Below are 13,627 nucleotides of genomic sequence, written 5' to 3'. Positions count from 1 at the left end.
AGCCTACCTTTTACACAGTTGGCAAGCATGTTAATTATTAAATTCTTACTTTTTATTTTTCAAAACCTTTACCCAGTATTATGTCTGCTGAACTTGAAAGCATGATATTTATGTTAGAAGCTATGGCTTCTAACTTATGCTGGAAAGCTGACCGTGAATGGTGGTGTTGAGGTACAGACTGCAGGAGCTTTCCACAACTGCCATGTTCACAGACTGAACTGTAGAAATTAAATTGGATGCACAACATTTTCATTCATTGGTATTTCATAGTATTTAGGGCCTAAAGTGCTTTTATTTTTTTCTGTTGCAGTTCTGTTTGAGATTTCAAGAATATTAAACACTGGCTTGGATATGGAGACGCTGTCTATTTGTGTACGGCTTTGTGAACAGGGGATAAATCCAGAAGCATTATCGTCTGTTATTAAAGAGCTGCGTAAGGCTACAGAAGCTCTAAAGGTAATGCTTCTGCTTACAAACCTTATAAATTTCTTTTTAAGAGTCAGATGTGTGTTCAACTTGCTATACTTTAATTTGTAAATTGTACTTTAAGATATGACTCATTTTTATATGAAGGAAATTAACTGTTCCATAGAAAAGGCAAAGAATATAACTGGATGGAACTTGAAGCAAGAAATGTTATAAATAAAATATTTTCAGAAATAATTAGATTAACTCTTTTGAAGGAGGGGGAGACCAACAACCAAAACCCACAGATTTTTATTCTGGGCATTTGTAGCTACCATTTGCCCCCTTATCTGCATCATACCACATATAGAAATAATTGAGCTGTTTTACTTCTTCCTTTGCTTTTACTGTTTTATCATTCCTGTTGCTATCCTTTGTTTGTCCCATAACTGGCTGAAAAATTACCATGTCAGTCTTTGCCAACTGGACCTTGTTGGCAGGGTTGAGTTATTCAGTAATAAAAATACTTACTGATGTCCTTAATCAAATAATGGGCAGTGTGATTTATGCGGTTACTAGTGACATTCTTCTAAGTTTGTGTCAATTTATCTGTACGAGTGGGAGTAATAATTCCAATAAATTGTATAAAGAGGTAAACTCCAAAGGGAAAAATCATGCATTTGAGCACTTCTTGAAAGCATTAGGGTAAAACATGCAGGATACAAGCTGCTCAGATACAGTATATACAACTTAACACAGGCAGTAAATACTACATTAATAAAAGCTAATGGCGGTTGACAGCATTATTTTTTTAATAAAGAAGGATTCATTACAGAACAATACGACACATCTCAAAATTTTCTTAAGTAGCTAATTTTTCTACTCTTAAGTTCCCTAGTAAATCAAAATACTTACAAGAAAGATCAAATTTAATTTATGTGATGTTTCCTTTTGGTCACTTGCAATGAATGTTTTTTCTGTTTCTAGGCTGCTGAAAATATGACAGGCTGATATGGGTGAAGACTTCTGCATGAGGAGGATGACAAGTTACTTAAGAGCGCCTTTGAATATTTGTCAGTATTCAGAAAAAAGTGAAATAAGTGTGTGTGCAAAGGTTTCAGATTATTTCTGTAATCTTCTTGAAAATGATGATGTATAGAATAGCTTCAAAAAGTTTTTTATAAGATAGGTTCACCAATAATCTCATTACTTGGTATTTTTGTGAACTATTTGTGAATATAGTGCAATATAGCTGCTTTTGGCATCCAGGATTTTTTAAACTGTGTCAGATACTGCATACTTGCTGAACTTTCTAGTGTGTAGCAACAAATATTGATATATAATGAGTATAGTTTGTTAATGCATTCCTTAGAAGTGCTAATGTATTATGGTTTTTATCTCTTGCATTGAAAAATTATGTGTACAATTTTAGTTTTGTTTTATGGGCCAGATAGGAATGAAGCCTATCCTGACTTTATTTTAATTTGTGTAAGACCAGTAACTTAAGTCTCAATCTGAAAGTGAGAAATAAAGCACTTTTGGTAATGTAGGTAATGAATTGTCCCTTTGATTCAAATTGCTGAAAAAAGTGTTTAACTCAGATAACAAAGGAACTTCAGTTATGTAAATTTAATCCTCATTTACATGGAATATTTTAAGGAATTCAGATGCTACATTTGTTACTCTTGTTTTGACTACTAGGCCTAAAATTATTAAGGCTATATTGTTACTTTCTGGTCAAAGCATAAATGAGAAGCATCAGGTTTGGTTGTTGGGAAATGGCTTAAGCAGTCATAGGTATAGGAGTATCTTCTTGGGTATAGGAGTGTCTTCTCTTTCGGCACTAGGAATCTTCACTGATGCCAAAATAAGTATTTGTAGTATATAAGGTAAACTTTATCACGTTACTTTCCAGTAAATATCCTTGCATCCAGGAATTCTTCATAAGAAAAAGGTTTCTTGTATATTCTTCATCTGCTGCTGTTCAAGCTTTTTCAATTTTTTGTTAGCATGGTTTCAAGGTGTAGTATTAATTTGCCTTAAAGGAACCTCCAAGGTGGAGCACACTTGGAAGTGAACCTGGAATCTTTGCTAAGCCAAACTGTTATATTTGGACAGAGGAAAAAAAAGTTCTTTTACTTGAAGAGGTTACATCATATGCACTCTAGGTCATAGCTCTACAAAAAGCCATCAAGGAGGCTAAATACTTCATATTGTTGGCAGAGAGAACTGAAAAATATTTAGATTACACTGAATCACCTACCATTATTTCCAGTTAGCCTGGCCAAAAAATCATTCCAGGAGGATGCTGCAAAAACCTCTGGATAACCAAGCTGGGGGACTTCTAAGTGCTAGAATTTTCTTACTTACGAACACTTAAAATCCTTTGAAAATGAGTGTTGTAGCTTCAGATTTATAACTTCTGAATACTGGGTGTAATGTCTTTTGAAAACATTAAGACAGCCCTTTCAACAGTGAAATTTATCCTAGGAAATCTGAAAAGCCTGTAACACATCGTGAAAACACAAGGTTGGATCAACATAAATTAGCAGTTAGCTCTTTTACTTAATCTTGTCTAGACTTGGTGGTACATGTGAAGGATGAGAAGACTGGGAAACATTCTTGCTGTTTTCTTGTCGCATCTAAGTCAGTTAATTCCCTTTTGGAAAATTTGAAGTTTTCTGTAAACTACAGCAAATGCACCCAAATAATGATGAAATCTTATTACAGTCCATGTTTCTGCTGGTGCTTTTGCTCCACTGCCAGATCTTTGGACAGGAATACAGGAATTCTGGTGACTTTCCTTGAATGTCAGACTGTTGATTACTATGCATTTATGTATTCCCAGGAGGTTTTCTAACTTACTAGCTTGATTTCAGTTTTGGTTCTATGTCCTTGAAATGCTTAAAGTCAGCTTGCAAATACAGTGTGAGAATAATTTATATATAAATCTTGATCTGTACGGTAAGTTGCACCTACCATTTTACCATCAATAAGCTTACTGGTTTTATGCACTTAGACATTTTCTAGTAGACCATTTGTCATACAGAATTGTAGAGGCAGGGCATGTTTTTAAACATTCAAAACCCCAAGTGGACATATAATAAAATTAAAAATGTATCATTTTCCTTATTACATGGAAGTAAAAGCTAATACTTGTTATACTTAAGATTTGCATATAATTTTGTAAATATGGACCATTAGGGTTGAATATTTAACATATTTGGCCTGAAAGCAGACAGGACATGTTTTTCCTTAAATCTGGGAGATCTGTGGTTACCTAGAAAGTCTATATACTTTTCCTCAGTGTACTTGGCAGTTTCTCTCAAAATACTGTGTGTAACAAAGGTGCTTAGGAATTGGTGTAACAGATCTCCTGATCGCTTTTGATTTGGGATACTATCCACAACAAATACAATTTTTTTCCCCTCTTGCTAAGAAAAAAGCAGAAAATCTGTCTAGTAGGAAGTTTCCTAGTGGGAATGTTTCTGTCTATCATTTTATCAGCATCCCCACTATGTGAATGTGAGTGCGCAGACTTGGCATTGATGACTGAGGAGCCTCGGCTGTGTTTGTAACACACACCACCTTCTACTGCATTTAAGTAAGAAGCCAAGCAAACAGCATGTGCTTTTCCTCAGGGCTTCTTACTCACATTGGAACTCTTGGCAAGATAAACAGAGGAACAATTATACAGGTTCTGACCAAAGATTTTTCTAACACAATAGATTTTTTTTTTGTAGTCAAAAGCAGCTGCCTGAGGAAGGATAAGAACAATGCAAGCACATTTGGTTCTTTTCCATCTGTGTTCTCCTAGCTTCCAAGTGTCTTCTATTCCAGGCTTTCCTGAACATCATATGGTTTGTCTATTTAGTAATCTCCACTGCTGCTTTTTCCAGTACTTGTCCAGTTTCCCTTAGACTATCTATGCTTCCTAAATAAAAGCAGCCTTTATTGATTGATGTTTGTTGTGTAAAGAATTAACACTTCTTGTGTAGTTTGAACTTGATTTTTACCAGCTTAATTTAATGTTCCCTGCACAGAAAACTTTTATCTACCATGCTTGTTCCAATCATGATTTTGCAGATAGATGATATTCATCTTTAGATTTCCTCTTCTACACGGAAATTCAGTTAAAATACTCCTTGGCTGACCAAAGGCATGGAATAGCTTCTGCATTTAGTGTTGTTAGAAGCTTTTCTAGATATTATAGGAAGGGAACCAAAACTCCAAACAGCATTAGACATGCAGGTAAGCACTGGCCTGTTTGTTTAATTTCTTGTTCTTTATTCTTTTCCTGGCAATTCATACTACTTGACTTGCTTTTTTAACATGAAGTGAGCACTGAGCTGTTTTCATGGCTTTTATCATAAGTGCAGAATCTCACTCTTCAGTGGTAACGATAAGCTCAGAGGCTATTGTTTCAGAGGTGAAACTATGGTTGTTTATCTCCAGGTGTATTGTTTTTTATTTATCTATGCTGAATTGCCCCTGCCATTTTGTTTCTGCAGTTCTTCACAGTTTGCCAGTAGTCTTACTACCCTCACTGACTTTATCATTGGCAAATTTGATTGTTTTGACCTCTTTTTGATGTTAATTATGAGTAGGTCAAGCAGCACATGATCTAGCAAAGACTCTGCAGAATGCCACTGGTGACCTATGGCAGGAGCTGACTGTTTATTCCCATCCCTTTTCAGTGATTGTGAATAAAATGCAATTCTGCCTGCCTTTTACTTTTTCATTCTTATACCAGCTATCTTTCACAGAATCATTTTGATTGGAAGAGACCTTTAAAATCATGAAGTCCAACTGTTAACACAGCACTGGCAGGTCACCAGGAAATCATGTCATAAGGCACCACATCTACCCATATTTTAAATACCTTCAAGGAGGGCGGGTCCATCACTTCCCTGAGCAGCCTGTTTTGAGGATTCACAACCCTTTCAGTAAGGAACTTTTTCCTAACATCCAATCTAAATCTCCCCTGGTGTAACTTGAGATGATTTCCTCTTGTCCTGTCACTTGTCACGTGGGAGAAGAGACTGCCCCTCACCTCACTACAACCTCCTTTTAGGTAGTTGTAGAGAGTTATGAGGTGTCCCCTCAGCCTCCTTTTCTTCAGGCTAATGACCCCCAGTTCCCTCGGCTGCTCTTCGCAGGACTTTTTCTCTAGACCTTGCACCAGCTCCACTGCCCTTCTTTGACACCCTCCAGTACCTCAATGTCCTTCTTGTAGTGAGGGGCCCAAAACCGGACACTGTACTCAAGTTGTGGCCTCACCAGTGCTGAGTACAGGGGAACGACTCCTTCCTTCCTCCTGCTGGCCACACTATTTCTGATACAAGCCAGGATGCTGTTGGCCTTCTTGGCCACCTGGGCACATGGCTAGCTCACATTCAGCCAGCCCTTGACCAAGATTCCCAGGTCCTTTTCCAATAGGCAGCTTTCCAGCCATTCTTCCCTGAGCCTGTAGTGTGACTCAAGTGTAGGATCTGCTGTGAGAGCTTAAGCACAGTCATGAATTTAATCCTGCAGAGAACATGGCATTCTAGATAACTTTGAGGATCCCTGACTTTTGTAATTGTATAATTACATTTTAGACACATCAACTTAAGAAAATAACTTCACATTGTGATCCTGAAGTCTCCATGTAACATTAGGGAGTTCTTGTTTCTTAGGTAATTATGGTAACCAAAACAACAATAAAAAGCTGGATGATGATCGGCCAATCCACTTCACCTACTAAATCTGTATCCATGAAAAGTGCATGTATATTTGTCAGCTAATGTTCATTCCCACCTGCTGGTCTTCAGCTGAGAAAATACTGGTTCAATCTTAGACCTTTTTAATTCAATCTAGTTCCCTCTGAGATGAACGTGAATGCTGTTGTGGGCACACTTTATTTCAGGGACTGCTCCCAGCCAGTTGTGTCAGATTGGGGTTTTTCCATTCTTCCCCAACCATTTTCACCTTCAAGCACTCCTTCTACTTTTGCATGCAGGCCTCATTATTTGAATATACTTTAAATTAAAAGAAAAAGCACACACACACACACACACACACACCCAGGTCAGTAGCCTAAAATTCAGCAGTGAGTCATCAGAAAAAGCCATGTAGTATGGCTGTAGACAACTTACTTTAAAGAGAGCTAATGCTGAAGAGCTAGGGACTCAGGCATGCCTTTAGTAGTGGAGATTAAACTCCTTGAACCACAAACCTTACTTTTGATTAAAAGCTGGAAAACAATTCCAAAGAATGAAAGGTATGCCAAAGTAATTTCAGCCTTTAAAAGAGCAAGGGTGATCATGGAGAATTGAAGACCGGTCACCCAGCATCAACGCTAGCAAATAGTGAACTGGTGAACTTGGGATTTTATCAGCATAATGAAAGACAAAAAAAAATGTACTGAGTTCCCTTTGAGTATTGTTTGGTGGAAATGTCAGTGGGCTCATTTTTTTTACATGTGAGATGTTGATGTAGTATACTTCAATTTATGTGGGGCAATTTTTGCTTAAAACGTGTGCCATCATTCAGTAAAAACACAAATACATTGTGTTGTTACCTGGTTTGCTTTTTTGTTACCTTGGGAGTGAGATTTGAAAAAAACCAAGCTTTAAAAATGTAAAAAACAAAATCTCAGTTCTTGAAAAATGGTAAATTGAGGGTTTTTGAAGCATCATAAATAGCTACTTTTCTGTGAGGATTTCATGAAGTTGTAGGAAAAGCTCGATACAGAAAATAAGTTTATCAAGTAGAAATAGTGAAGTCAAACCATAGTACTGTCGGATTACCGCTTCCGACCCACTATTTATACTTCAAGAAAGTTGTAGAGACACTTTAAGGCTAACTTAAATGAAAGCCATACAACTCTCTCAGGCCTGAAGAACAAGCCTGATGAGGTCTGCAAGAACTCAGGAATGTGCAGGTTCTCAAAGAGAAGTTAAGGGGCGCAATGACCATGGGTATGCCCTTGAACGTAGAAGGAAGTCTAGGGACTACATCATTTTAGCCTGACAGAAAAAACATACCAGATCCAGTAGACGTTAGTAGACAAACCATACCTTAAAAGTAAGGTGCAACTTCCCAGGAGTGAAAGTAAGTAAATTTGGTCACGGCATACTAGGGAAATGGCAAACTAGCTACTGCTTTAGAACACTTCTAAATGACATGGCTTAATCCAGTTTCTGGGGAAAAGTCTACCATACCTCTCTGCAAGACTTCAGACACGCTGGCTATGGCAATTCCTTCTGACTGCAGAGTCCATGAAGAGCAGTGTACAACAGTTCTAAGGAACGTGAAGAAAATTAGGAATATTGAAGATGAATATCAGTGATGTTTCTGTCAGTAAGATAAATGGAAGCCCGGTTTCTGAGACATTTAAATGTTACCTGATAAAAAAACCCAAACAACTCAACTATTAATTATCTGGACTGTCAATCTGGAATAAATTGAGTGTAGGCACTTTTATTATAACTTTATAAATATTGCTGTTTTCTCACCTCTGATTCTTACATGTAAGGAGAGACCAACTCATGAAAATGAATCTCTGAAGGAGCTTAATAGTATTATATGGGCGAGTGCAAGTTTAACACTCCAACGTAACTTTCAGTGAAGGATATGGGCAATGTGGAAGTGGAAGAGACAGTGCTTGGCCATGCTTTGGTTCCCTGAGGGCGCAGCTGGGAGGATCCCTGAGCAGGGTAGGAGGCCACCGGAGGGTGAAGAGGCTGAAGGACATCTCAGCTTGATCTTATGTGATTACTTTATTCATACACCAGATCCAAAATTGGTATGTTTGCAGATACCAACAGGTCAGAGTTATTGTCCTATTTAATTGACAGGAGATCCAGGAGACTAGTGTTAATGGGTGGTTAGATTGCCCTGCTCCCCATCCTCAGGTTGAGTCCCCTTCACAACAGATTTTTTTAATCAGGTGGGGTAGTTCATTAACCACTCAGCAATGCTGAAGCTCTGCCAGGGTGTCACACAGGTTGGGGGCTCCCTGAGTATGACGGGGGCCCCCTAAAGTCCATCAGGGCAGGGCCTGGCAGCCCATCCCCATCCCAACACCTCAGCCAGGGAGGGGAACTGGGGTCAGATGCAAGCCTAGGGTGGCCATGCTAAAACATTTTGGACTGTTCCAGTGTGGGTTTTGGCCTTGAAGCTGTTGGTGGTAAGACAATGAGGCTGCCAAACCCCGCTGCCATCACTGCCCACTGGTGCAGTTTGTGAGGATGCTCCTTGAAGGAGCCAAGTTGTCAGCTATCACTCCATCCCACTTCCCTAAGACCCCAGAAAAGTTCCTCTTGACATTTTCTCTTGCCTTCTCAGAATGCTGCTTGCTACACTCCCTGGTTTTGTTCCCAAGCCAGTTTACAGGGGCAGATGACTGAGAATGGGATGAACTACAACTTTGGGAGGGGACAACTAAACAAGGGCAGAGAAATAGTCTCACTTCTGTGACCAGCAAACATGTGTTGAACTCAAACCATATTGTGAGCAGTAGGTAGTTATTTACTATTTGTGATTTACAGCTGTGAAACACCCTGCGAAAAAGGTGTTAAAATAATACGCACCTCACACGTAAAGGTCAAGACTTTGTGAGATACAAATGCTGCAAGAACAATGTTAAGGAAAATCATTAATCACTTGCAAATACTGTACTCCAGCATGTATAATGTTCAATGAGGGATTTCAAAGAGAATCATACACTGGTCTTGCACATTTTGGAATAAAGATACCAGCAAACAAAAATATCTGGACAAACATTTCCTAGGACAGAAGCCTCCTTATTCTCTTAGGGAGAATTCAGGATACAGACTGAATTGTATAGGACATTGTATATACAGGGATACAGGCTGAAGTAAGACTCAGTCTCTTTCCAGATCAAGCTTTTTTCTAATTCAAAAATGAATGTTTTATTTAGCTTCGCTACTCAGATGAAACCAATCTCAGGCACAGGAACAACTCAGCGAGGTACATGCACAACTATTTATTCCTACGTGCTATGACAATTTCACTCACATTGAAGGCAGAAAATATTTTTGGCACATACACAGACTGATAATCTGGGCTATATTTTCAGCATGGTATCTTGGGCTATGCATTTCACTGTTAAGAATGACATCAGTAATAAAGCTGCCAGTCTTTGTCCATCAGTGGCTGTCTGTCTGCTCTGGTTAGGTGACTTTGCAGCAGCCGTTCCGTTTTCAGATGAGTTGGGTCAGATTCATCATTGTCTTGCACCCTGTGAAGTTTTATTGAAGTTAGTGAAATAGGAATACAGGAGATGACCCAACAGGGGTTGGTTGGTTCATCTTGGCTGTGACTGAATTGAGGACATAAAGACATGATTTTATTTGGGCAGATCCTTTATCTTTCCTGTGGGAGGGCACTCTAGTTAAAATAGGTTGGTTTTCTTCACCAAATATTAAAAACTAACAATAAGTAAGCGAAATTTTACTGAAGCTCCAAAGATTTTAATTAGTGTTATCGTAATTTGTCGTTCTATGTCTTGTGCTCCCATTTCTCTTCTGTGAGCTGAGTTTTCTGCCAACTACATCTGCCACTATTCACCATTTTCCTCTCTGCTCTCCCCTCAACTTTAACTCTCTCATTAGAGTGGGTCAAGCTTCAGCGTTTTCCAATTTTTCAGGAGTAATTTCTACAATGTTTTCCCAAGATAATCAGGCACTATTCAATAGTTTTTCTTCGTGACTCATTGTTCTCCTGGACACAATTTTGATAGAAATACTTTGATTGGTCCTAATATATGCACAACTATCAGAGAGACTGGAATCGCACAAGTTTCTGCATGCCCAAATCTGCTCAGTTTCCTGATGCACAGACTTCTGTATTTATGTATCCTTAAAACACCTTTAGGGTGTTACAATGTGCAGTGTAGGCATCAAACACACTGGCATATGTATGCCCGTCTTGTGTATGGAGATGCCACATAAATATTGGCGATATATTTTGTCCTTCTAAAATACAGCTTTTAGTTGTTTTTCATTATGACTGTCCTGTGCTGTGTCAAACACTAGGTATCAGACTCACATTTGGCATCTCTTTAGAGGTTTAGATTTGGCAAAATATATCTCTAGGAAAAAGATCTCAGGCAGAAGAAAAAGACAGAGCTTTGTCCTGTTTTCAACATATTCGTCTTTTTCTATCCCAGCTTCTCAGATGATCAGCTGACATGACGTTTGTGTTACAGACCTTTGTACCCACAAAAAGGTAAGTATTTTGTCTTTGCATTAGTTAAAGTTTGTTGTTTAAGAAATTTGTAAGGAGGGCACCGTTATCCTTCATGCTTTTCATGCTTCTCCTGTAATTATGTTTCTTTAAGAACTTCCGATATTTGTAAAGCACAAATCAGGATGATAAATAGTACTGAAAACTGTTTCGTATTCCACTAGATGGCAGACAAACATTTGCAACCAGGGCTGCAGCTTTGTGAAATACCCCTTTGTTAGTTTTGTGTGGATTCTAATAAATAGTGGTTTAGGATCAATTTCCAGTTTAATGAAGGATTGGTGCAATATAACCTTTTGATTTATTTAAAAAAAATTAAAACTAGAAGGAAGAATAAAAAAGTGTTCTATTGATGCATGACTTTGGCTCACAAAAGAGAGAATTGAGGTTTAAGCACTTAACATTTTGTATTCTATGTATTTAACTTTTACTCAAATTTTACTTTTTACTCAAATACCAGCAGTCCAATAGCCGCAACAGAGAGAGTTTTCAGTACAGTGAATCTGTAGTGGCATCTTTTTCCTTTCATTAAGAGTAATGAAATGTACACAACTGTTTTAGAAACTGCACCAAAGGAAGTTTCTGCAACTCTCTGTAGTTCATAGCCACTTTGCCTTCTCCCTTTTGGTGTTTAGGTATTTCTGGCAGTTAATCAGCAATCTACAACATTTAAGACAAGAAGGCACAATCCAGGTAAGGAGGTTTACAGAACACGGAAAAAGGGACTCACCATTTCAGAGAAATATAGGAATGTTGTCAGAGCGTGGAAGGAGGCAATGAGGAAGACTAAGGCCCTCTTGGAATTAAATCTGACAAGGGATGTTGAAGACAACAAGAAGGGCTTCTTCAGGTACATCAGTAACAAAAAGAAGACTGGGGAAAATGTGGGTCCACTGCTGAATGACATGGAAGCCCTGGTGATGGAGGGTAGAGAGAAGGCGAGTTGATCTTCAGTCTTTACTGCTAAGACTGGTCCTCAGAAATCCCAGTCTCTGGAAGTAAAAGAGAAAGTCTGGAGAAAGAAAGACTTTCCCTTGGTTGAGAAGGATCAGGTTAAAGATCATTTAGGCAAGCTGAACACCCACAAATCCATGGCCCCCGATAGGATGCACCCATGAGTGCTGAGGGAGCTGGCTGGTGTCATTCTGTCCATTATCTTTGAAAGGTCACGGAGAACAGGAGAGGTGCTTGAGGACTGGAGGAAAGCCAATGTCACTCCAGTCTTCAAAAAAGGCGAGAAGGAAGACCCAGGAAACTACAAGCCAGTCAGCCTCACCTCCATCCCTGGAAATTGTGGAGGTCATCTCTAACCATGTGGAGGGAAAGAAGGTTATTGGGAGTAGTCAGCATGGATTCACCGAGAGGAAATTGTGCTTGACCAATCTGTCATGCCTTCTATGATGTCATGACTAACTGGGTAGATCAGGGGAGAGCGATGGATGTTACCTACCTCGATTTCAGCAAGGCTTTTGACACTGCCTCCCATAACATCCTCTAGGGAAACTTAGAAAGTGTGGGTTGGATGAGTGGACAGTGAGGTGGATTGAGAAGTGGCTGATGACAGAGCTCAGAGGGTTATGATCAGCAGTGCAGAGTCTGGTTGGAGGCCTGTACCTAGCAGTGTTCCCACACGGATCGGTACTGGATCCAGTCTTCTTCATCTCCATCAGTGATCTGGATAAATGGACAGAGTGTACCCTCAGCAAGTTTGCTGGTGATACGAAACTGGGAGGAATGGCTGACACAGAAGAAGACTGTGCTGCCATTCAGCAAGATCTGGACAGGCTGGAGGGTTGGGCAGGGGGGAACCCAATGAAGTTCAACAAGAGCAAAGGTAGGGTCCTGCTCCTGGGAAGGAACAACCCCACGCATCAGTATAGGTTTGTTGTAGTTTAGACCCAGCTGGTGGGGAACGACCATGCAGACACTCTCTCACTACAGCAGAAGAAAACAGAACAAATGGCTGAAGGGTCAAGACAAATGACAGGAAGGGCTCACTCACCAGTTATGGTCACGGGCAAAAGACAGACTCAACTTGGGGAAACAGAATCAATTTAATTTAATTAACAAAATCACTACCGAATCACCAATCGAATCAGAGTAGGGCAGAGAGAAAAAGCAACAGGATCATCAATATACCTTCCCCCCACCCCTTCCTTCTTTTCTGGGCCCTTTTCTGGGCCTTTACTACCTCCTTCTGCCCTTTTCCCCCTACCCCCCCAGTGCAGGGAGGGCAGAGGATGGTGTTCACAGTCAGTCCCAGTCAGATAGCAACAGGATCATCAATATACCTTCCCCCCACCCCTTCCTTCTTTTCTGGGCCCTTTTCTGGGCCTTTACTACCTCCTTCTGCCCTTTTCCCCCTACCCCCCCAGTGCAGGGAGGGCAGAGGATGGTGTTCGCAGTCAGTCCCAGTCAGATCCATGTTACTTCTGCTCTTTCCTCTTCAAGGGAAACAATCCTCACAGTTCTCCCCTGTGGCAACATGGTGTCCCTCCCATGGGAGACACTCCTCCATGAACGTCTCTGCTAGTGTGCGAGTCTTCCACAGACAGTGATTCTCTTCCAGCACAGTTCTCCCTTGGTCAAGGTCTTCTTCAGAAGTAGTCCCCTGATCCAGCATGGGCTTCTCCACAGGCCGCAAACAGACCTTCTTGCCACCAGTGATCTCTGAGGACTCGAGGGGCTCAGCCTGGCTTCTTACCACAAAAGGGAAATGGCTGCTCTGGAGTGCCTCCCCAGCCCCTTCCTCTCTAACCTGGGTGACTGCATGGTTGTCTTTCCCTCTGTCCTACCCTCCTCCAGAACCAAAGAGAGCTCCCAAAACAAAGGCTCTTGCCAAACAGGTTTCCCCTCTTAAATACATTTATTCATAGGGGCACTGACTGGCTCAGCCTTGGCCAGAGGTGGGGCCAACTTGGGAGCCAGGGGAGCTTTTGCAAAGCTTCCTACAGGGTCCACCGCAGAC

The 13,627-nt window shown here is 40.2% G+C and overlaps 1 protein-coding gene and 1 pseudogene across 1 annotated transcript; both read left to right on the top strand.

Moving 5' to 3' along the window:
- Positions 1-270: 270 nt before the first annotated feature.
- MZT1 (mitotic spindle organizing protein 1) lies at positions 271-1,416 on the top strand (the record flags this gene model as incomplete). The annotated part of the gene is made up of 2 exons (XM_010141018.1): positions 271-456; positions 1,393-1,416. Coding segments are annotated over 2 exons (210 nt in total), but the record flags the coding sequence as incomplete, so codon positions are not given.
- Positions 1,417-8,029: 6,613 nt separating this feature from the next.
- LOC104497734 overlaps positions 8,030-13,627 on the top strand; it is a 5,945-nt pseudogene continuing 347 nt past the window's right edge.

Source organism: Buceros rhinoceros, unplaced genomic scaffold, assembly GCF_000710305.1.
Source record: "Buceros rhinoceros silvestris isolate BGI_N320 unplaced genomic scaffold, ASM71030v1 scaffold9098, whole genome shotgun sequence".
Lineage (NCBI taxonomy): Eukaryota > Metazoa > Chordata > Aves > Bucerotiformes > Bucerotidae > Buceros > Buceros rhinoceros.
Note: the sequence above shows the minus strand (reverse complement) of the source record. Positions and strands in the feature narration are given on the sequence as shown.